A 24,648-nucleotide genomic window follows, 5' to 3' on the forward strand; every position below is an offset into this window, starting at 1 on the left:
AACATGAGCATTGTGATTAATAGGAAGAAGTTTTCTTTGAGTGTTTCTGTGGCAGGAGGCGGGGGGGTTAGGTAATGTTTATTAATGTTCATCAAATTAGATCCATACAGAAAAAGCACTGTTCTTGTTCTGAATTCTAGTTGTTTTTTTTCCTTTTTAGGATGAAACTTTTAAAAAATAGAATTTCTTTTTGATGGCAGAGGATTGCTTATTGGGGAAATAATTTTTATTTTTTAATTTGATAATCAAATTTTTATTTGATAATTAGCTGTCACTTCAGAAATTTAATGAAGTTTCTATTTGGAAATGATCTAGAAAATATAAATGCTGTCTCATGCTTGGAGCTTTCAGCTCTGTTAAAGTATGTCAGAGAAGCCTCAGAAGAAGCAGCTTTCTTTATTGTTAAGGCCCAATTTGAATATAGCAAGCTGCTATATTACCTAACTGAATATAGCAATCTTGCATCCTCCCAAAAAGCCTTACTGAAATTAGGCCTATGGATACTTTTAAGTTCATTTTGGCTTGTTGATTTCAAAATAGACCTCATTTCATTTCATTTTCTCAGGAAATGTGATGGTAGTTTAAAGGGATTAAAGTTTGGGGGAAGTTTTCTTCTTTTAATTCAAGTTGCTCACCTTGTTGTTTGCCGAAGCTTTACTTTTTTCGGTGTTTTCTAAATTGAACCCCTCAGTTAATGACTTTCTCTCTTGCCAGTGCTTTCAGTGTTTTTTCCCTGTAGTTTCTTACCATATCCTCTCTATATACTTAACCCTGGATTAACCCAGCTGCTTTCTTTACTCTTTAAAAATATCTTCCCATTTATATTTTTCATTTTAAATTGTGGTAAAATACACATACATGCCTTTTTTTTTTCTTTTAGACTTGGACTGGTAAGTACTGCTAAAGGCATTTATGGAGACTGGTGGTATGACAGATTCTACTAAGCTTACTGAACTTCTCAGCCATACCTTGTCCGTGGGTCATCTTTCCCTGGTCCTCTATCTTAGCTTTTGTACTTGATTTTTCCCCCATAAGCCACCTATCCTTCCCCACAACTGCCTTCGGGCAGATGACCTTGATTCCTCTGCTGTTCATGTCCACAGTTTTCCATGCTCTCGTACATGTACATGCTTCTTCTCTGTCTTCATCTTCTGTCTCCCAGGGTCAGAGGAGAAGAGCCTGATTCCCACCCGGGTTAATCTCTCTGCTGGAACTTTTTGACATCTTCCTATCCCTGTGGGATGTGATTCCAACATTTCCCCTCATCTTCTCCTCCACCTGCACCTTTTGTCATTTTACTTTAACATCATGCTTAAGTTATTCCCACCTTAAACACAGACAAACAAGCAAAAAAACAAAACAAAGGGACTTTTCTCTGGGCCGTATTACCTTATAGTTTGACCCTGTGCTTTTTGTCTTGATACACAACTATGTACCTTGAAAGAATGGTCTGCAGCCCTTGCCTTCCCAAGTGGATTTTCCAGTCTTTGGGCTGTGAGGCTTCCGTTTCTGCTATTCTGTTGAAGGTGCTTTTATGAACGTCGCTGGCTTCCTAGTTGCCAAGTCTCATAGCCTCTCTAGGCCTAATTTTACTTGACCTTTCTAAGACAGGTAATGCTGACCACTTCCTTTATTTTCTGGGGTGCTACTGTCCTAATTTTCCTATGTCTGGTGTATTCCTTCTTACTCTCCTCTTCTGCCCCTCCCCCTCTGACCACCTCTTCAATGCTGGTGCTCTCTGACTCTTACTCCCTCTCAGTCTCACTTGTCTGCCTGGTTTTCATGATGCATATGGAGGTGATTCTGAAATCCAAATCTTCCCCACAGATCCACATAACATAGTCCTCATACCAGTTCTTGAAAATAATAATGTTTTTCACATTTATGGGTGAGGAAATTGAAGCTAAGGGATGTTTGGTAACCCATTTGAGATCAAGCAGTCAGTGGAACAGGCAGGATTTGAAGTGCTTTCTAAAATTAGGTCTTTATAACATGCTGTTAGTCAAACATCTCCACCCGGCTATCTGAGAGATGTATTAAATATGTCATATCCCAGACCAAATACCATCCTATAACTGTAGTCTCACTACATTTCCCCCTCCCCCGCCAAAAGAGAGAATTTGAAAACCTATATTCTCAATCTCCGTGAATGGCATTCTTTCTTCCATTTATCCAGGCCAGAATGTGTATTGGGAATTGACGTAGACTTCCTTCTATCACTCTGTCTTACAGACCTGTCTGGACCAAAGGAACATCAGCTCCTTGGTATTCTCCCTTTTTAACATGACTTGTAATCATTTCCTCCTTTGCACTTCTGCCTTCAAAGTTGAGAATTTCCTGTCGACCTGGATTGTCATTACAGTGACTTTGCTTCCCATTGTCAACCCAGCTGCAGCCTATTGCTTCCCAAGTTTTCTGAGCTGAAGAATTAAGGTTTTTGGTTTTCAGTTTTTCTTCTGTCACATAACTTTTGTAGCATTTAAAACAATGAATCATTGGGAAACAAATGGAAAAAAGACATGCAAACTATAAGCTTCATTTTTTTAAGTAATTAAATTTGGTAGACATAAAATTATTGACAGATTGCTGTAAGATTTTTAAATACTAGTGTATCCTGACACACGTAACCTGTCACAAGGAGATAGCAAAGAGTTTGTGGATTGACACTGAACCAGGAACAACACTGAAGAGCACCAGCTCTTGGAATCTAATGAAAAGAAATGTATTCAGTTTTCTTAGATTATTACCACATGACCTATGTTATTTAAAACTGAAAAACTTCAACTAGGATGTTCTTCGCTTTTGGCTTAACGATAGCATGTATATGTGGATTTAAGAGGTTTTAGAAAATTTCCTGTTTCTATAGGATCCCTTCTTCCTATACAAATAAATCCCAATAGAGCAATGGGTAATCATGTTGTATTTTATACAGTTTAAGGGTAGGATCAAAGCATGCTGATGAAAGAATGCAAAGCAGCATTTCCTTAAATAGGCTTGAAGTACAGTCTTGAATATAAATATAATAATAAATATGTCTGGGATATGACATATTTAATACATCTCTCAGTACATATTAACAAGGTGATTTCCCCTGGTTTGGTATATTTAACTTGATACTATACACATCTGCAAAAATCTGCCTCTAATGTGCAGTAAATTATAGCAGAGGAGTTGATGTATTCCATTTCTAAAAGATTAAAATTCTACACAGGTATTAATCTGAATGGGTGATAAATGATAAATGTAAGTTATATGGATTTTGGCAGATGTCTGACTAAATCCCTATCAAAATATTTGAAGTAAGTGAAATGCAGACAGGAGATGCTTAAATGGTTAGACAGTAGAATACCCCTTGGCTTTAAACAAGGTTTTGCTGAGGAATCAAAATACACAAAAACTAATTTCTAAGGGAATATTAATTGAGGAATGGGTGTGCTCTAAATATAGGTTAGATTATACCTTGGATTAGTTTAGAAATTCATTACATAAAACCGTACTGTGCAGATCCCATTGTTGTCTACATCATGTCTGACACAGAATGAAACACATAGGCAAGTGCTAAGAAAACATAATTTTCCCATATGAGTTAAAAAAAAAAAGTCAGAAAAAGCCTTTTCAAAATTTTGGAAAAGCAAATCAAACAACTAATCTTCAGCACTGTATTAGGACTAAAAACTACCACAGAAAATTTCTAACCATTAAGAGTTCATTAAGAGTTAAAAACAATTTAAATTCAATTATACCAATATTTTCTCTGTCAGTGAAGTAGATGAGACCCAAACACAATTAACCATCCAAACAAAACAAGACTTAGTCATGAGAAGTACAGGCACTGTCTGACGTTTAGGAGATTAAAGCGGTATGTTATATAATTACTCTTCTTCCATTTCTAGGTCATTCACAGCAGATGGAAAGATGGCAGCTTGCTAACTAAACCCACACCTAGAAAGTAATCAAAAGTTTTATTCAAAGAAAACTTTTTTTATACTTTTTTTTGAGAAAGAGAGAGAATCCGAAGCGGCTCCACACTGTCAGCACACAGCTTGACATGGGGCTTGACCTCAGGAACTGTGAGCCAAAATTAAGATTCGGGCAGTTAACCAACTGACCCACCCAGGTGCTCCAGGAAATTAGTATTTAGTCTCAGCTGCCTTTCTTTGTTACTGGACTGCTTATTTAACTTTTTTGTTTCATGACTGTGGTATACTTTTATTTAAGCTTAAGTTTTTAATAGATGATACAAGAAAACTCTAAGCATCTTATTTAAATTCAGTAGCTCTATGATGGAAATAAGCCTTAGTGCTAAAAGAATTTTTAGATTAAATGTGGTTTTGCTAGTAGGCATTTAATGATGAGACTTTTTTTCTTTTCTAACTCCGTGCCTTGGCCTTGTGTTTTGGTTGTTTAGATCTGCTTCAGCTCCCCAGGAATATGATTGAAAACAGCATGTTTGAGGAAGAACCAGATGTGGTGGATTTAGCCAAAGAACCCTGTTTACATCCTCTAGAGCCCGATGAGGTGGAATATGAGCCCCGGGGATCAAGACTGTTGGTGCGGGGTCTTGGTGAGCATGAGATGGATGAGGATGAAGAGGATTATGAGTCATCTGCAAAACTGCTGGGCATGTCCTTCATGAACAGAAGCTCAGGCCTTCGGAACAGTGCAAGTGGCTACAGGCCGAGCCCAGATGGGACTTGTTCGGTACCCTCTGTAAGGACCATGGCGATATGTGTTTTTCTTATTCTGGTTGCTGTTTCTATAATCATGGTGATATATTTACTACCCAGATGTACCTTTACCAAAGAAGGCTGCCATAAAAAAAACCAATCAATGGGACTGATTCAGCCACTTGCAACAAATGGAAAGTTGTTTCCGTGGGCACAAGTCAGACTTCCCACCGCCATTATGCCACTACGCTATGAACTTAACCTACACCCAAACCTAACCTCGATGACATTCAGGGGTTCTGTGACAATTTCACTTCAGGCTCTTCAGGCCACGTGGAATATCGTTCTTCACAGTACAGGCCATAATATTTCAAGAGTGACCTTTATGTCAGCAGTTTCAAGCCAAGAAAAACAAGTTGAGGTACTGGAATACCCATTTCATGAACAAATTGCTGTTGTTGCCCCTGAAGCTCTCCTTGAAGGACACAATTACACCTTGAAGATAGAGTATTCAGCAAATCTATCTACTTCTTACTATGGGTTCTATGGAATCTCCTACACAGATGAAAGTAATGAGAAAAAGTATGTAGCCCTCTTAAGTGGTTCTACTTCTTTGCTTTGTGAAGACTTACGTTATGTTAACTGGAATTTTTTTAATTTAGCAGGTTATATGCGAAATAGCAGAGTGGTGACTTGGAAGCATCTACTATTTCTTTTTTAGTCAAAGCCTTGAGCACCTATCATGCTCATATATATCATATATCATACATCATGGTGGGAGTGGGGCATTCTAATGGAAGGAAATTGATAAAGATTTGTATCATTTATATTCCTGATCACCACAACTTAAATTATTTTGAGTGTTTCACACCTTAGATGAATCTAGTTTTCAGTCACCTTACAAGATCTCAATGGGAAGCAAAGAAGAGGAGTATGAATTATTCTTTAAGACCTATTTTCCTAATGTGCAGAACTTTTAGGAGGTGCTTAGTGAGATGGAGAAAGAGGGCAGGAAGAACTGTTGTATGCTTACATAAATCATTTTTAGTGTACTTAATATTTGCTATTCATTAAAAAAAGTCACTCTAATTTGGATTTCTGATGGAATTTAAAAAATCTAGGACAAACTTAATTTAGTTTTAAAACAGTGACTCAAAACAAAAATATTCTTCTCCCTACTTATGTATTTTACAGTTTAATCTTGGTATTCATAGAATGTAGTTCAAATTTCTGGACATTGCATACAGGTTATTCATAAGTAGCAGTAATATCATTTCTCTTATGTACACAAAGTCCTTAATAGATCTGTTTAATTTTATCGGCACATTCCTTCATATTACTTTGTATACCAGTTTGTGAATTGCTGATGCTGGCCATTTGGCAAATGTATGTTTATGTATTGAAAAAAATAGAAATGAATATTTTAAATCTATCTTAAGGAACTTTTTTGATCCTTTTTAAATGGAGAAAGACAATACAAGATCTGTACACCTATTCAGATAAGTAACTTTTCTCTTTGCCTTTACTTACAAAATGGCATGCTGGCTCTTGCCTGAGATCTGACGTTAAAAGCAAATTTATAATTATAATGGCAGCCCATGACTTCTTAGCTTTACTTCTCCCTTTATAATCTTCATCATCTCAGTGAATTAGAGGATATACATACAAACAGTGCAAACACACCTTTAAAACAAATCCAGTAGTCACCTCTTTCAATCAGATTCTTGACCTTGGAGTCCCTTGAGCCTACTACTACTATATGATACAAGGAATAAATGTATGGCAGAGAAAGCTGATTTTGAGTATGGTCAGTTGTTGACTCTTGCCATGGGCTGGATTGGGTTGTAGAAAATCCTAGAAAAATAGAGAAGATAATTCCTTAAAAATAAGAAATAGAATATTTTTAACAAGTACTTTTAAAATATTTATTTATTTTTGGGACAGAGGAGAGAGAGAAGATGTGAGCTTGGGAGGGGTAGAGCGAGAGAGAGGGAGAGAGAATCCCAAGCGTGCCCCACACTCTCAGTGTAGAGCCCAACACAGGACCCCATCTCACAAACCATGAGATCATGACCTGAGCCGAGATCAAGAGTTGGACGCTTAACTGACTGAGCCCCCCAGGTGCCCCAACAAACACTGTTAAACCTATTAAAACAAATTAGCATATGAAATTCTGCTGTGACAGAAAGTATATAAATCTGCTAACCTGACTGCATCAATAAAATGAGTGCTCCACATGGTTGTATATCTTGATGGAAGATAAATTTGAGATTATTTATGCCTTTCAAGGTGTCTGAAAACTATAATTCAAAGCAATTTTTTTGTCATTTTCCAAATTTTGCATAGTTTTGCCTAGTTCTATTAGAGAAATTTTTTGTGCCTCCTCCACCAAATATAATAAAATAATTTTTTAAATAAATAGATAAAACAATTAAGGGATATATTCCTTACTGATGGGGAAATTAGAATATATGTAAATGTCCACCCTGTATTTGTGGTAAGGGAACTTTACCTATGTCACCTAAGAGGGGGAGATGGCCAGTGACCTTGGAGATCAGTCTAGAAGTTGGTGATTATATATTTAAGATTCTAGACAATAAAATGATGCCGAAAGAACTACTAAACAATTTAGGATGGGGATGTGTTTCATTTCTTTGTCCTTCAGTCTCTCAGTGTCTTTTTCTTGAACACTTTAAGCATCTTCTTAACTGGCTTCTAATCTTGTCACTGCTTTCCTCTCTTCTTGCCACCATCTTCCACACTGCTGCCAGACTCCTGTTTCTAGAGTACAGATCTAACTATGTTGGTCTTTGGTTTGAGAGCCTTCACACTTCCTCTTTTCTAATAGGATTAAGTTCAGGATACTTCCAGATCTGGCCCTCATTTTATCTCATAGCCCTCATCTGCTATAATGAGTTTCATGGTGCACTTCCCTAAGTTCCAGTGATAATAAAAGCCCATCGTTACTGAGAACTCAAGGGTTAGCAACTGTTCCAAGCATTTTATACCTTTAATCTTTTATCCTGTCAACCCACTAAGAGGTGGATATTAATATTTTATTCATTTTACAGATAACAAAGCAGAGGCACATAAATAATATCTTACAGTTAGCAGGTAGGAGAGGGGCAACTCCAGCTCCAACTCATGTTAATCCCATTCTTACCCACTACGATGCAATGCCTCCCTAGTTCACACCACTTTTTCATTTACCCATTGTTATTCTCAGTGGTTAGAATACTTTTATGTGGGGCGCCTGGGTGGCTCAGTCAGTTGAGCATCTGACTTCGGCTCAGGTCATAATCTCACGGTTCGTGGGTTTGAGCCCCACATTGGGCTCTGTGCTGACAGCTAGCTCAGAGCCTGGAGCCTGTCTTCCGATTCTGTATCTCCCTCCCTCTCTCATCCTCCCCTGATCACGCTGTCTCTCTCTGTCTCTCAAAAATAAAGCATTAAATTTTTTTTTAAAGAATTCTCTTATGTGACCCCCTGCAAATTCATGATTGTCTTTAACACTACTGGAGGTAGTGCTAAACTGCATCCAGTATTTGTGAAAGCAAAGGAAGTAACTAATGAAAGAATAAGCTTCAAGGTATTCAGCGTAGAGAGGAAAGGTTATAAGTATCCTCAAGCAGCAGCCTTCTCAAAGAGACTGTAAAATGGTGATTAGTGCATCTCTTTAAAAAATAACTTAGGATTTTCTTTGTCTCAGAACATTATGATCCAATTTTTATCCAAAGTGATCGTATAAGTAGACTTTTTATATAAATGGTAAGGGTATCATTAAACTTTATCCCCTGGTCTCTTGTGACCCTCTTTCACAATTTTCTATTAACTAGGTAAGAATTTGGGAGTGGAGTGAAGAAATTGATTAGCAACATAGCATGTTTAAATTATTTCATATATGTCGATTGCTATCTTTCATGTAGTTTACTTAATAGAAACAGTTATTTGGGCAAATCCTTATCAGGAAAACACAATATTGAGTGTGGTGAAGAGTTATGACTGTATAGCATTTATAGTAAAACATCTCTGTTGGCAATTGTGGCATACAAGTAGGTTTTTTGAATAGTCTTGTTTGAGTCTAACAAAAACCCTAGGTGTTTGGTAGAGGATCCTACCTCAGTCTTAATTTAACGGAATAAGGAGGGTGCATGGTGGCTCAGTTGGCTAAGGTCCAACTTTGGCTCAGGTCATGATCTCGTGGTCTGTGAGTCTGAGCCTTGGGTTGGGCTCTGTGCTGACAGCTCAGAGCCTGGAGCCTGGAGCCTGGAGCCTGGAACCTGCTTTAGGTTTTGTGTTTCCCTCTCTCTCTCTCTGCCCCTCCTCTCTTGCTCATACTCTGTCTCTTTCAGAAATGATTAAATGTTAAAAAAATTTTTTTTCAAAATAAAGAAATTGAGGTGTGTGTGAACTCACACTTTCAAAACTGAATAAATGTCAAAAAAAATTTTTTTAAATAAGGAAATTGAGATGTGTGTTGCCTGAACTCATATGGTTGATAAAGTGCAGGGTTTGGGCCTCTCACTTCAAATCTCACATTCTTTTCTGTGTGTCTTTTAAGAGTGGAAACTAAACCCTAAGCAAGCTAGGCCATCTTGTCCAGCGTGGTAGTTATGTATGTGCCATACTGACCAGTACCTGAAATATGTACAACAGGGCCACACTTGCCCTGACTACTCTGGCCATGTTTGGATGATTTCCCCAATGCAGATCTGTTTTACTCCTCCGTTTAATTGGAAATCTGATTTTCTCCTCGTTTTTTATGTGTTTCTCCCAGTTTTTTTTAAGTTTGTTTATTTATTTTGAGAAAGAAAGAAAGCATGCATAATTGGGGTAGGGACAGAGAGAGAGGGAGGGAGGGAGAATCCCAAGCAGACTCATCACCACCAGCACAGAATCCGATGCTGGGCTCAAACTCAGTGAGATTATAGCCTGAACCAAAATCAGGAGTCAGGCGCTTAGCTGACTGAGCCACCCAGGTGCTCTCTCCCAACTTTCAATTCATTAAGGACTTACGTATGAGCTAAATTCTCAAATGTTGTTGCTGTGCTGTAGGAGAGGGAGGAAGTTGTTTTTTTTTATTCATTTCTGAAAAGTTTGAAGGAAACTAGCATACTACAGAGTAGCTAGTTTTGTTAGTCTTCATGAAAGTTTAAGATTTAATGTGGTGAAGCCAGAGTCTGTACAGGTGATTAATAGCATTAATGCCACCCTTCATACTGAGTGTCCGTCTGAAACCTTTTAAAGGCCAGCTTCAGGCTACCTTTGTGGCTTCATTTCCAGCCATTTTTGACAGCCACCTCCTGTCCCTTGGTATCCATCACTGTCTTTCCTTGTGCTTCCTGCTCTTTCTAGAGTATACTTTCTTCCCTTCTCTACCTTTTTCAAATATTCCTCACTTCTTAAATTTCCCTTCAAAGTTTGTCACCAGTTTTCATATAGTATCTCAACTGCTAGTCAGAATTTGTTTCCTTTTATTTCCACTACTTTGTTTTCAATATTGATGACATGATTTGAAGCCTGACAGGTTTCTGTTCATCATATAGCCTGTGTCTTTCCCAGTTGATTGCAGATCTTTAATGACTGAGATTATACCATGCTTATCTTAGTATCCCTAGTACTGGGCAAGATACCTTGAATAGTAAGTGCTGAATAACTATTGAATGAATTTGCATTTGTTTTAGGTACTTTGCAGCAACTCAATTTGAACCCCTGGCAGCAAGATCTGCTTTTCCTTGTTTTGATGAACCAGGATTTAAAGCCACATTTATCATCAGGATCATAAGGGATGAGCAATATACTGCTTTATCAAATATGCCTAAGGTACTGTTCTGTTTCTTAATGTAAAGTCTTTGAGTGGGTCTCTTTCTTTGTTCTGAATACTTGAATTCTTCTTTGTGATACTGTTGAGAATGAGTAGAATCATGTATATTTTTGCTCTTTTTTAAATGCTTAAATAGAAATTAAAATATATGTTGGAATTAATTGAGAAGTCAGCTCAAGGAGCACTTGAAGAAAGAAATATGAAATATGTGGGCAGGAAATGTGAAGTATGTGCTATATATTAAAGGTGTGCAAATATTAATACTATATAAACTAGTTTTAAAGATCACAGTGATGCTTTCTGAGATTTGGTGAATTTGCTGTTCTAAATAGTGATGCATGATGATGTTGAATCATGATTGACCTTGGTGTTTTATTGGTTATTGAAAAATCATTATTATAACATAGAGGCTTAACAAGAACATGAACCTCTTTCTTGGATGTAAATTCTGTGTGGGAAGCAATGGAGATGAAACCAAGCAAAATTATTTTTATACTAGATAGAACTTAGGGTTGATTTTTTTTTTCCCTGACACTTGAGAGGCTATGTGGAACCTGATGGGAACCTCTCAGAACCCATGTGGCTAGGGGAGAGGAGCCACTCTAACAGACTCTGGAGTCAACCTTTGTAGGCCAGTGAGGATATGATCTGTCCTTCAAAAGGGACATCACTTCAACAGCTCCGTTCCTAGCCCTACTCTTCACCTTAATCTTCCTCTAAAAGTGGTGAGATGCCTACCCAACTGGTGTCCCCAAACCTATCTTAGTTCATTGTCAGGAAATCTTGCAAGGCTGCTCTAATCTTGTGTCTGCTACATACTTTGTAGTAACTTAATCACCTTTGATCCACTAAGCTTTCTCAGGGTCATCAACATGGTACTTTAAAAAGCTGTTGCACATCTTTCAGAGGGATATCCCAACTATAGCTCCTCCTTCTGTGTTTGTAGCAGTAGAATGGAGCACTCCTATGTGATAAGGAAGGATTTTGGTTTGGATGGTATTTTAAAAGGAAGAAACAGAACCCTGTTATTTACTTTCTTTAGGTTACATTTATTTAAAACCATCTTTTGAAACTAAAAATTCCTTAAAGATTTTCACTGTAGTCAGTGTATTGTTTTTTTCTTTTTTTTCCTTTTTTATTTGAGAAAGAGAGAGAGAGAGAGAGAGAGAGAGAGAGAGAGAGAGAGAATCTTAAGCAGGTTCTATGCGCAGTGCCAAGCCCAACATGGAGCTCCATCCCACAACCCTAAGATCTTGACCTGAGTTGAGATCGAGTCAGACGCTCAAACAACTGAACCACCCAGGCACCCCTTCTCAGTATATTTTCATGATAAGCGATGATAGAACAGAATGAGAGTAAGGGCCATGCTCTGTTTAGAATAAGAATCATGTTCTCTTATTCTGAGAAATTAAAATATGCCAACATCTTCACTACTTTTTGTATTTGAATACTTAGTTTCTTAGTTTATTACGGTCATTTATTACCATAGTTACAGAACTATTATCTTTTCCTTTTTGCTTGTAGAATTCATCAGTCATTATGGAAGATGGACTTGTTCAGGATGAGTTTTCTGAGAGTGTGAAAATGAGCACTTACCTGGTTGCATTTATTGTTGGGGAACTGAAGAACTTGAGTCAGGAAGTAAATGGAACCCTGGTATGTTGTGGTAATTGTCTTGAAAGCCTGTTAAACAAGAGGTTAAAAGGAGTTCTTTAATGATTTCTGGTAATGGAAAACAAGCTTTTGGATCACAACTCTGACATTTTATGCCAGAAATGTTACTTTTTGCTTAGTTATATGTACTTTTATTAATTAAATATCCCAAAGTCAATAATATTGAAGTTTTTAAAAATTGTATTTCCATAAGAGAATTCCAGTAATACAATAGATGTATAACAAAGCTTCTATAACTGTGCTGTACAATATGGTGGTTACTGGCTTTGTATGTTTTTTTTTTAACATTTAAGTTAATTAAAATTAGATGACAGCATCATGGCTGAATAAGGTGTCCCTCATTCATGTCCTCCCATGCCAGCAACAATAATTTGACATCCATCCATGGACAAAAATGCCTTTGTGGAAGCTGTGAGATCCAGGGCTAAATGCCAAATGACCTGGGAGGCATCTTCTGCACCTATGCATCAGGTACTAGGCATACAGACCTTGGTCCTGGCTGCTGACCCTGTAGAGACCTGTGAATCAGCTCTAGCCCTCTTAGCTATGATTTGGGAGCATCTGAAAATACCATCTTAGACAGTAACACCTAAAGGAAATATCCTTTGTGGAAGTCTGCATTTCTAACCAAAAAGATCAGCACTCTGTTGGAGAAAAAAAGAAATACAAGTTTGGATGCAACAGTGAGGGCATTTAGGTAAGACTGAAGGAGAGACTGCCATGTCAGATGTGAAGACATTAACATAAACTTCAAAGAACATGAAAAATCAAGAAAATATGACAACACCGTAGGATCACAATCATCTTCCAGTAACCAGTCTCAAAGACATGAAGATCTGTGATTTACCTGTTAAAGAACTCAAAATAGCTACTTTAGGGAAACTTAATGAACTACAAGAAGACACAAAAAGACAATTCAGTGGAATTAAGAATCAGTACATGAACAAATGAGAAGTTTAACAAATATAGAAATTATAAAAAGGAACTATATAGAAATTTGGGGGCTGAAAATTACAATGAATGGAATGAAAAAAAAAAAAGAGGACTAGAGAACATCAACATCAGAATGGATCAAGTAGAAGAAAGAATTTGTGAGTTAGAAGACAGGAAAGTTAATATTATCCATCCAGAGAACAAATAAAAATGTAATAAAAGAGTGAAGAAAGCCTATGCGATTTATGGAACACCATCAAAGAAATAGTTTGTGAATTATTGCAGTTCCAGAAGGAGAACAGAGAGAGAAGGGGGCAGAGAGCTTATTCAAAGAGGTGATGGCTGGCAGCCAAAAGAGATCCCTATGAGCCATGTGACAGTACAACTGCCAAAAATAAAGAGAACCTTACAAGCAGCAAGAGAAGAGAGGCTTGTAATTTACAAGTGATAAGCCTGTCAGTGGATTTCTCAGCAGAAACCTTAGCAACCAGAAGAGAATCAGATGAATTAAGCTGCTGAAAGAAACAACTGCCAGTCTAGAATACTCTAATCTGACAAAGTTTTTCTACAGAAATGAAGGGGAGATAGAGATTTTCCCAGACAAAAGCTGAGAAAGTGCTTTATCACCAGACCTCCCTTAAAAAATGCTGAAAGGAGTACTTCCAGGTGAAATGAAAGGACAGTAATTAGTAACATGAAAAATATGTGAAAATACACAACACACTGGTAAAGGCAAATATATATATATATATATATAAAATTCAGAATACTCCTAACACTATAGTATAGTGGTGTATACATCATATGCATAAAAAGCAGTTCTAAGAGTGATGTTTAGAGCAATAAATGCCTATATTAAGAAAAAAGAAAGATCTCAAATAATACGACCTGCCCTTATACCTCAAGGAAATAGAAAAAGACCAAACTAAACCTAAAGTTAGCAGAAGGAAGGAATAACAAAGATGAGAGCAGAAATTTCAAGCCCCACGTGCTGACAGCTCAGATTTTGTCTCCCTCTGTCTTTCCCCCCACCTCCACTCATTCTCTCTCTCTCTCTCTCTCTCTCAAAAATAAATAAACATTAAAAAAGTTAAAGTAGTACTTGAAATCTTAGCTTGCTCTGTTAGGCAAGAAAAAAGAAATAAAAGGCATCCAAACCGGAATGGAGGAAGTGAAATTGTCTTTGTTTGCAAATGATATGATCTTATGTATACAAAATCCTAAAGATTCCACCAAGAAACTGTTAGAACTAATTAGTGAATTTAGTAAAGTTGCAGGATACAAAATCAGCATACGTCAGTTGGGTTACTATATACTAACAGTGAAATATCTGAAAAAGAAATAAAGTTATCCCATTCACGATAGCATCAAAAACAATTAAAACACATAGGAATAAATTTAGCCAAGGAGGTGAAAGATCTGTACAGTGAAAACTATAAGATTTTGATAAACAAATTTGAAGAAGATACAAATAAATGAAAGGTATCTGATGTTCATGGACCAGAAATATTAATATTTTAAGATGTCCATACTACTCAAAGCCATTTGTAGATTCAGTACAATTCCTATAAAAATTTCAATGTCACTTTTCACAGAAATAGAAATAACAGTACTAGAATTTGTGTAGAACCACAGAAGACCTTGAAGAGCCACAGCAATCTTGAGAAAGAACAAAGCTGGAGATGCCACATTTCCAAAGTTCAAGCTGTACTATGAGGCTATAGTAATCAAAACAGTATGTATACTAATCAAGAGAGTATGATGCTAGAATAAAAATAGACACATAAACCAAGGAACATAATTAAGAGCCCAGGGGAGAAGATGTATGAATAGGCAACTAATATTAGACAAGGGAACCAAGAATACTTAGTGGAGAAAGGATTATCTCCTTAATAATGGTGCTGGGAAATGTATAAAATGAAATTGGACTTTTATCTTATACCACTCACAAAAAATTAACTAAACATATTAAAGACATTAATGTAAGGTCGGAACTGTAAGGCTGTAAAAGAAAAGATAGGAAAAGAGCTCCCTGACTTTAGTCTTTGTAACGATTTCTTGTATATGACACCAGAAATACAAGCAACAAAAGCAAAAATCGGTTAGTGGGACTACATCAAAAAAAGAGCTTTTACACAAAAAAAAAAAATCAACAAAGTGAAAATACAATCTAAAGAATTGGAGCAAGTGTTTGCAAATCATATATCTGTTAAGGGATTAATATCCAAAATATATATAAGGAACTCATATGACTCATTAGCAAAAAGATATATATGCAGTCTGATTTAAAAATAGGCAGAGGAACTGAACAAATATTTCCCCAAAGAAGACAGACAGGTGGCCAACAGGTATGTGAAAAGATATTCAACATCACCGGTCACAAGGGAAATAAAAATCAAACTTCAATGAGATATCCAACACCTGTTAGAATGACTGCCATTAAAGAGGCTAGAGTTAACAAATGTTGGTGAAGATATGGAGAAAACAGAACCCTCATGCTCTGTTGGTGGGATGTAAATTGATAATGCCACTGTGGAAAACGGTATGAAGTTTCCTCAAAAAAATAAAAATAGAACTACCATATGATCCAACAATCCCACATACAGATATATAGCCAAAGGAAATGTAATCCAGATCTCGAAGAGATATCTAACTCCCATGTCAATTGTAGGATTATTCACAATAGTCAAAATATGGAAACAACCTAAGTGTCTGTCTACAAATGAACGCATAAAGCAGGTGCAGTATAAATGTACTATGTGTTATTATTCAACCATGAGAAAAAAGGAAATCCTGCCACTTGTCACAACATGGATGGACCTTGAGGGCATAATGTTAAATGACATAGAGAAAGACAAAGACTATATATTATCTCATTTATATGAGGAATCTAAGCAACCTGAACTCTTAGAGACTGGAATTGTGGTTTCCAGGGTCTAGGGATTGGGGGAAATCAGGAAATGTTGGTCAAAGCATGTAAACTTTCAGTAATAAGAGAAGTTTGGAGATCTAGTGTATAGCATGGTGATTGTAGTTGACACTGTATTATATGTTTGGAAGCTGCTAAGAGACTAGAACTTGAAAGTTCTCACCACAAAAAAGAAACGGTAATTATGTGAGATGATAGATGTGTTGACTGATATTACTGTGGTAATCATTTCACAATGTATAAATGTTTCAAAGCAACACATTGCACACCTTAAACTCTCACAATGTTATATGTTAATTATATTATTAAAGGTGCAAAAAAATTAATTCAAATTTAAAATTCACTTTATCAGTCTCGGTACCATTTCTAGTGTTCTTGCAGCTAGTGATTGCCATATTGAATTTCACAGATATTGAATATTCCCACCAGTGCAGGAAATTTTATTGGACCACACTAAATCTAGAACATTGTGAATACTTACGAGATAGTGTAAAAATGTAGTTAGAAGAAAAACTTCATGTTACAAAATTAATTTAATCTTCCTTTTTTAAAAAGCAAGTCCAGATTCAGTTTTCTTCATCTTAGAGTATTGAGTAAGATTGTTTAAGGGTCTTGTGTATCTGTAATTTCTAAAAATTTATTATTCTAATTAGGCTCCTTTGCTTTTCTTTGTCATTAGTTCATGTATGTAAATGATTATTTGTTTAAATTTTATGCTTTAATTTCACAGTAGACCTAATAAAAAAGCTAATATTTTCATATACAAAACAATGTAGAGGAAAAGGGTCTTTTTTTTAAGCTAAAAGGGATTATTCTTCATGATAGAAATATAATTGAACACATTCAGTAGGATTTGGCTTTCCTTTCTAGACTAAAGAGCTTTATTTTGATCACAGTTTATTTAGACTTTGCTAATTTAAAAGGGTATACTAATTTGTTACAAAAGATTATCATGTCTACTCCATAATGCTTAGCGTAGACTACATTGTGACTAAATGCTCAAATAATTTACTCACTTTTGGCTTGAAAGAGGTTTTGTCAAGTCGAAACCAAAAAAATGTTTGGAGTCCTTTGAAAAGGATATTGAGAATGGTTTAAATCTGATAAAATTCAATTCGTTTTCTTTAAGTGTTACACCACAGATTTAGCCCTTGATTCAGATGGTGCAGCCTGTATAAATCTAAAAGGCTCAACCTAGGAGAGTCAGGTTTGCTTCAAGACCAGCTGACTACCATCATCTCCTTGAGGCAGTTCATTCTTTCTCCAGCTGGGATTAATCATTCCCTCTGTGATCTTTCATAGCACTTGAGTTACATCTCTGTTGTAGTTATCACACTCTTTGATATAAACCCCCCAAGCACTTTTTATTGTATCCTGAAATGTATGCAGTCTTGGCTTTTTCCTTTCCCTCTGTCCCTCCCACCTGCTCATAGGATTACATTCAAACTCATCAATCTGATATTCAGGGCTCTCTTATAAATCCGTCTGTATTTCTAATTGCTCCAGTATGGATTCTGCCATGTAGCCATGCTGAATTATTCATTGCTTACATCTATAACTTATTCTCACACAGAAGGGGATGGGGAAAAGGAAGAAAGAGAGGAGAAGAGATTGATTGAGACTGAGATTGTGAGAGAGGAATTTGGGATGGCTTTTTTTTCTTTTTCTTTTAATGTATGTGTATTAGGAAGCAACTTGTTAAACATAGACTCTGGAGTCCCACTTCTGCAGCTTACTAGAATGTGCCCTGGGACAGATCACTCTGTAGTCCTGTCTAACCCTTACCTTCTACAGATCTAGTACTGTCCTGCTCTCTCAAGGATTAAATTGTAAAACTTTTTGTAAAACAGTTAGTACATGGGAGATAGGAATACACCACACACATACAAAGTACACTCTTTTTTATCCATATGCAAACATATTGTGAACTTTTCTTTGATGTCGGTAAATATAAAATTGTAACTTGTAGTGCTACCCAGCACCCATGTATTTCAAAATGCATTTGGAAAAAGTGTTCTACAAGTAAACAATTGTTTTATTACTTTTCTCTCTTTTTGTTAGAATGAGGGAAGAATCTAACATGCATGCAGCAATGCTCTGTGCTGGCTCTCATTTATAAATATCTTCTCATTTTATAAAACATGTGGGAGGGAAGCATTAATCCCATATTGCTAATGAAGAAATAGTGTCTCAGAGAGGTTAAGTAATTCACCCAAGATCACATAGTACAGTGATAGGATTGTACTGTCCACTATAAATATGCTGCTGCTCACACCGAATGACATAAGTAACTTCTATATATATGGTGACCAGAAATTTAGACTTGAAGTCTAACACAACATTTTTGTTACACTAAAGTATTGTAATCTTTAGGATGGATTCTGTTTTGTAGTATTTGACTTTAGGCCTATTTCACAAGATTCAGGAATAAGGCCGTAGGGCTTTACGTACTAATGTCAGTCTTAACCAAACAACCAAAAATGTCAAAGTTGATTGTAGAATATTAAACATGCCCTCTTTAGTGATAAAGACCACTGTGTTGTTGAAGTTTTAAAAGAAGAGGAATATTTGTTTGTCATTTATGTCTATTCTTCAGTGTTCCTTAAAACCCTCTGTGTTCAATAATGCCAGAATGACCAAAAAAAATTCTAGGCCGGTTTTAAAAGACACTGCTTTGTTTGTTGTCAGGTTTTTGTTTTGTTTTTGCCATTGCATGATTTTTTTTTTTTTTTACCATAGACAGGTCTAATCTGTAGAATCAGAGTGCCGTGGTAGTTGGATGTGGACACCATACCTACTTAACATTCAAACAGAACCTTCAATAGTATTATCCAAATGAAGTTATAATTTTGATTTATTCCTATTCAATCAGGAACATGACTTAGTTATAAACTTCCATGAACAACGTCTACCTCAAGTATCTCTTCACCAGGCAGGGACATTGTACATAATTTACATTATTCTCCTAAAGTCCCATCTAATTATTTATTCTGAATAGACATGAGTGTGGTTTTTTTATGTGTTTTTGTTTTGTTTTGTTTTAGGAATTTAGACTTTTGTGTGTTAATCTTTCTGTTTAGGAAAGCTCATGTTTTTCAGGGAGCTTAATATCAAAAACTTCTAGTATTTTCTGTATTTATAAATCTTGCAGGCCATTTTGTCCTTGGGGGGAGGGAGGAGGTTGATTCTCTTTTCTTCTTTTGTCTTGTTTTTGCTTTTTATTAAATTAAGAAACAGATTAACTTAAACTTAATAAATCTTCAGTCTTAACCCTTTCCTTTGATATTTGATCAAGAATTTTTATAATTGTGTCTTTTAGAAATCTCCCCAAGGTCTTACCAAGAAATTTTGCAAGAAAAGTTGTAGGTTGTAAGTCTTGCAGTCTGAGTGCTAGCTGACTGCCATTTAACAGTGTTGAATTCTCTTATCAAGCCCAGAATACTGGTCAATACACTTCACTTTTGGTTGAACTAAGTTGTTTTCTCTGTTTTGTAATGTTTCTGTTGCCCTTAAACAACTTGATAATAATTATGAAGAGCAGATTATTTATCTCTAGTGAGAACTCATAGCACATCTTCTTTTAAGGGGGGGAAAAAAAGCAGAAGGAAAGAGCAAATACCAAACTACATTTTTTTCCTAGTCATTGTATTCCAGAAATGGGACTAAGTAGATCCCTTGGTCAGGTGTCATTTTCATGTGAACTTCTGTTCCTCCTTTACTTTTCCTCTAAGGAAAGGTGCTTTCACACACATTTGGGAATGGCCAAATGGTGTGTGTGGCAGAAAGATGTTGGAGGAGGGAATCTGGAGAATTATGGTTGGTGTTTCCATTGGGATAGTATCTCCTAGGTGTTTGAGTTGATTATAACATAAAAATACATATGTTTGGAAAGAATGGCAGAGATAATAAGGATTTGTCTCAAATTCCTAGTGATCTTGGTATAGTTATTTACAGTGGTGGTTAGAGATTATAAAAGAATATGTTAGGTTCCCTCCCCCCACCCCCACTAACGTTGACTTCAGAGGAAGAAAGATGCAGGAAGTACCCACATCAGCGGGATGAACTTGTGGTTCCTTTGGCAGGGAGAATTAAATTTCTTTCATAGTTACCTTAGAAAGCAACATGTTTTAATTACTAACTCCGTCCTAGATACTTTATTCTTTTAGTAACTATTGCCACAAATGCTCTACTCACACATTTTGCCCTATTTCTTTTGGGACTGTATTTTTTTTAACTTATTTATTCTTCAGAGAGAGAGCATGAACTGGAGAGATGCAGAGAGAGAGAGGGAAAGAGAGAATCCCAAGCAGGCTCTGCGCTGTCAGCCCAGAACCCAACGTGGGGTTCAAAGTCATAAACTGTGAGATGATGACCTGAGCGGAAATCGAGAGGCAGACCCTTGACCAACTGAGACACCCAGGCACCCCACGACTGTGTTTTTAATAATGCGAGTAATTAGCATGTATGGAACACTTATATCATGCCAGGCACTAGTCTAAGTTCTATATATGATTTAGCTCATTTAGTTTTCAGAGCAACTCAGGGAGCGTCAGGAGCTACTTTTATCATCTTTCTACAGATAAGGAAGTTGAGGTTAACCAACCTTCTCAAGGTCACACAACTAGCAGAGATTTGAACCCAGCACTCTAACAGGATGTTTACTTAACATCCAGTTTTTTGGGGTTTTCACTTAAAAAATTTTTGCATTACATTTAATTTGTATGCCATCTTACCTCCATGTTTTTGTAATTAACGCATAGACAATTATGATTGAAATCTGTTTGACCTTTTCAAAATTGTTGACATCTTTTCATTCGTTTAATGAAAGAAGTAAATTTAATTTGGAGTTAGAGTTCATCACTGCATTTTTGTCCAAGTGATGAATTGTTCAGTAAGTCTCCATTTCCCACCTGTTGAGATCTTTTTTTTTAAAGTCTTTATTTTCTGCTATGTCTTGCCCATATTTCATATTCCTAGGTGAGTATTGAGATTTTTTCAGTCAGCTGAAAAACAATAAATACTGCTTTTTATTTTTTAAAGAAGATTTTTAATGTTTATTACTTTTGAGAAAGAGAGACAGAGAACAAGCAGGGCAGAGAGAGAAGGAGGCACAGAATCGGAAGCAGGCTCCAGGCTCTGCACTGTCAACACAGAGCCTGACACGGGGCTCGAATTCACAGACTGTGAAGTTGACTGCTTAACCAACTAGCCACTGAGGCGCCTCTAAATAATGCTTTTTAAAACCCATTGGTTTTAACATAATTGCTTAAATTTTTCCTTTTTATACTTACTGAATAAGATGTCTACAGTTAGTTGCAGCTTATGTGTTTAACTGATGCATTTAGTCAGAAAAGGAAAGTCAGAATAACAATTTAAGTAATGTTGGTGATTGTATCTGCCTTCCCCTTTAGTAAGCATGAATCCTGGAATGGGCAATGTGAATATGAATCTATTATCCCTAAGTTGGTTTTAGTTACTGTGTGCCACTTACTGAGTCATTCTGTGGGTATGATTATTTTTTATATAATATGATCCATGAAAACAAGCCAACAACTGGAAAAAAGGAAGCAGTCCCAAGGTTGGAAGAAAATCTGGCTGTGCCATACTTTCTGAAAGAGAATGCATTAGTCTGTAATAGGTTTTTCCAGGGTAATTTCCACAAATGTACAATTTCTGCATTGTGTGTTTACTTTAGAACTGACTCCTTTGTTTTGGGTGTCTGCTTGATGCCAGGCACTGTAATTGATGCTAAAAAGATCAGAATTTGTTTTGTTCTTCAAATAATTTAGGTAACGAAGGGCAACTTGAGGTAATGAAAAAGACAAGTATCATAAAATTAATAGGCAAATGCTTATAAACTTTTTAAATGAGATCCAAAATAGTTTATATGGGAATGTTCTGTTAACTTAAAAATATATAAGTTTTTAAACATTGTTTTATGTGTGGTGACTTGCTAAATTCTCCAGGGGAGAAAAGAATTAGAAGCAAGAGTTTCTGTCCTGTAAAATCTCATAAAGCTCTTTGCATTTCTCATATATGCTTCATGTTACTCATCTGAATATCATGCCATTGTAGTTGTATCTGTTTTTATATGATATATATATGCATATACGTTTATATGAATGTGTGGGGTGTGTGTGTGTGTGTGTGTGTGTGTTAATCAGTGTATGTTTTCTTTTAGGTTTCTATATATGCTGTACCAGAAAAGATTGGTCAAGTTCACCATGCCTTGGAAACAACTGCAAGACTTCTTGAATTCTATCAAAATTACTTTGAAATTCAATACCCACTTAAGAAATTGGGTAAGAATCAAACAGTGCCTCTGGTTTTCATTACCTTTGTAACCTAGATTCATTTCACAAATGTTTTTTAGAAAGAACTTTTGCCAAAATTATTTTAAAAATAAAACTAATAAACACCTAAAGCTTTAAAAAATCATTTGTATTTGTTAAGATTATTTACATTCCTTAAAGGCTAAATGTGGAGCTTAAAACAATTAGAAGTTTATGGAACTGTTACAAGGACTTACACAGGTTCTGTATAAGCGGGAATTTGCTTAGGGCTTTGTCTGGAGTTAGACTAATTCCAACTTCCTAGGAAATTTTGTTTCATAGAAAAAAAACAACAACTGAGTAACAGGAGCTCAGGAAAGCAAGAACTGGTCCTAGATAGAACATTGAGCCTGTACTTTGTCTTCCTTGCTCTAGGAGGTTGATTCATTGTGAAATATTTAGGTTATCTCTTCCTTTGTGAGGGGACAGAGCAACGGTGGCTCCACTGGGATTGGTCAGGTCTTTCTCAACTGTCTGATAGGTGGGGAACATAAAAGATTAGAGTAAGGTTTGATTTGCCAAGAGTATAAAATGAACTCTCTGCCTTTTGACTCACAGTGATAAACTAGTGGGTAAAAAAATATTTTTATTTAGGAAGTGCCTTAGATGAGTAAGATCTGATCACTTCTTTCTTCACATGTTCAGATTTGGTGGCTATTCCTGACTTTGAAGCAGGAGCAATGGAAAATTGGGGTTTGCTCACCTTCCGGGAAGAGGCACTTCTGTATGACAATAAGACTTCTTCAGTGTCGGATAGAAAACTGGTTACTAAAATCATTGCTCATGAGCTATCCCATCAGGTAATAATAGTCATGGCTATTCTATTTAATGTTTATTTTTATATTGTAGAATTTTAGAATAAGAAAATAAGCTAAATAAGAATTTTAGAATAAGAAATTAGAATAAACTAATGAGAAATTCAGCTTTTTATTATAGTATTGCCTACTTTCATAATAAAATGGTGTTTTTTTTAACACACACTTGATCGTCGAAAGAAAATGCTATCTAGGGGTGCCTGGCTGGCTCAGTTGGAGGAGTATACAACTCTTGATCTCAGGGTCATGATTTCGATCCCCACGTGGAGTATAGAGATTACTTAAATATGCAGGTACATACATACATATTTACATACATAAATACTTAAAGAAATCACTATTTAATATTTGTATAGGATTTTACAGTTTATAAAGCATTTTCACCTCCAGTGTCTCATTTACTTTTCATAACTGCTCTGAGGTAGGCGATAATCCCATTTTAAAAGTGTGGAAATTGAGATTCAGTGTAAGTAAATGACTTACCCAAAGTCACACAGCTAATAATTGGTAGCACTGGCCCTTGAAGATTTCTCCTCAAGATTCCTCTCCTTTTTTACCCCCAGTAATACACAGCTGTTTCACCTCTACAGGTGCCAGTCCCTCCGTATAACTTTGTGGTGGAGAAACCCTTCCCCTAAATTACATTCTCTTCTGACAATTCTTGGACTGTAGTTGTCAAGACTAGATTTATATTTTCTTCTCTTGCTCATACTGGGTTCTTTGTTAACTTAGGAGAGGGAGGGTACTCTTTGCATGACAAGGAGAAAAATAAAGAAAATTATATGGGTACGTGAACCTCCGTCTTTCTTTCTCTACACCTCGTCTTTCTTTTGTCCCTTGATGAGGTAGGTGCTTAGCAGTGTTGGTGTAGTGTGAGGGGCGGTGATGAAGGACGTGCAAGAAGAGTAGCATGTGCTCTGGTCAGTTTGCTCCCTGTCTCAAGCACCTACGTGTGTGCAATTCTACAACCCTTGTGAAGATTTCATAATGGGCTTGCATAGGAAGCACATACTTACTGACAATTATGGTTTTAGAGGGGATCTTCTCAAGGTCTGTTATTTCTGGGGCCTCGCCGTCACCACTTCTCAGTTACTTCTTCTTTAAGACTTACAAATCTTATTCCTCAGAAGCAAGTTTTAAGGTAATATCTTTGAAAAACATGTTATTTTAATACTCAAAAATATTTTGTTTCAATACCCAGTAACCTTATTATTTTGCTGCTGATCTGAGATGAGCCCAGATTACACTAAATTGCACACCCTATAACCTACCACTCTCCATTTCAGGGATGTTTGGGATATGTTGTTTTTTTTTATGGAGAGTCTCCTATCATTGTTTTCCTTCTTATTATTATATCATAGATGAAGACATTGAAAGATATTTCTGATTTCATTTATTTATACTCATGCCAACTTTCTTAAAGAATGTTGCTTGAGTTCTGTTTTGAATCATGTAAATACTGTTCTCAATTTGG

General features: G+C 36.2%; 1 protein-coding gene across 1 annotated transcript in view; it reads left to right on the plus strand.

Moving 5' to 3' along the window:
• The window catches only part of LNPEP (leucyl and cystinyl aminopeptidase), a 90,599-nt gene that overhangs the window by 29,745 nt on the left and 36,206 nt on the right, over positions 1–24,648 (plus strand). Inside the window, exons 2-6 of the mRNA XM_029942636.1 lie at positions 4,409–5,249; positions 10,352–10,490; positions 12,016–12,147; positions 22,209–22,329; positions 23,005–23,159. Of these exons, the coding sequence (XP_029798496.1) occupies positions 4,409–5,249; positions 10,352–10,490; positions 12,016–12,147; positions 22,209–22,329; positions 23,005–23,159 (1,388 nt within the window). The remainder of the gene's footprint in view (positions 1–4,408; positions 5,250–10,351; positions 10,491–12,015; positions 12,148–22,208; positions 22,330–23,004; positions 23,160–24,648) is intronic.

Source organism: Suricata suricatta, chromosome 6 (genome assembly GCF_006229205.1).
Source record: "Suricata suricatta isolate VVHF042 chromosome 6, meerkat_22Aug2017_6uvM2_HiC, whole genome shotgun sequence".
NCBI lineage: Eukaryota > Metazoa > Chordata > Mammalia > Carnivora > Herpestidae > Suricata > Suricata suricatta.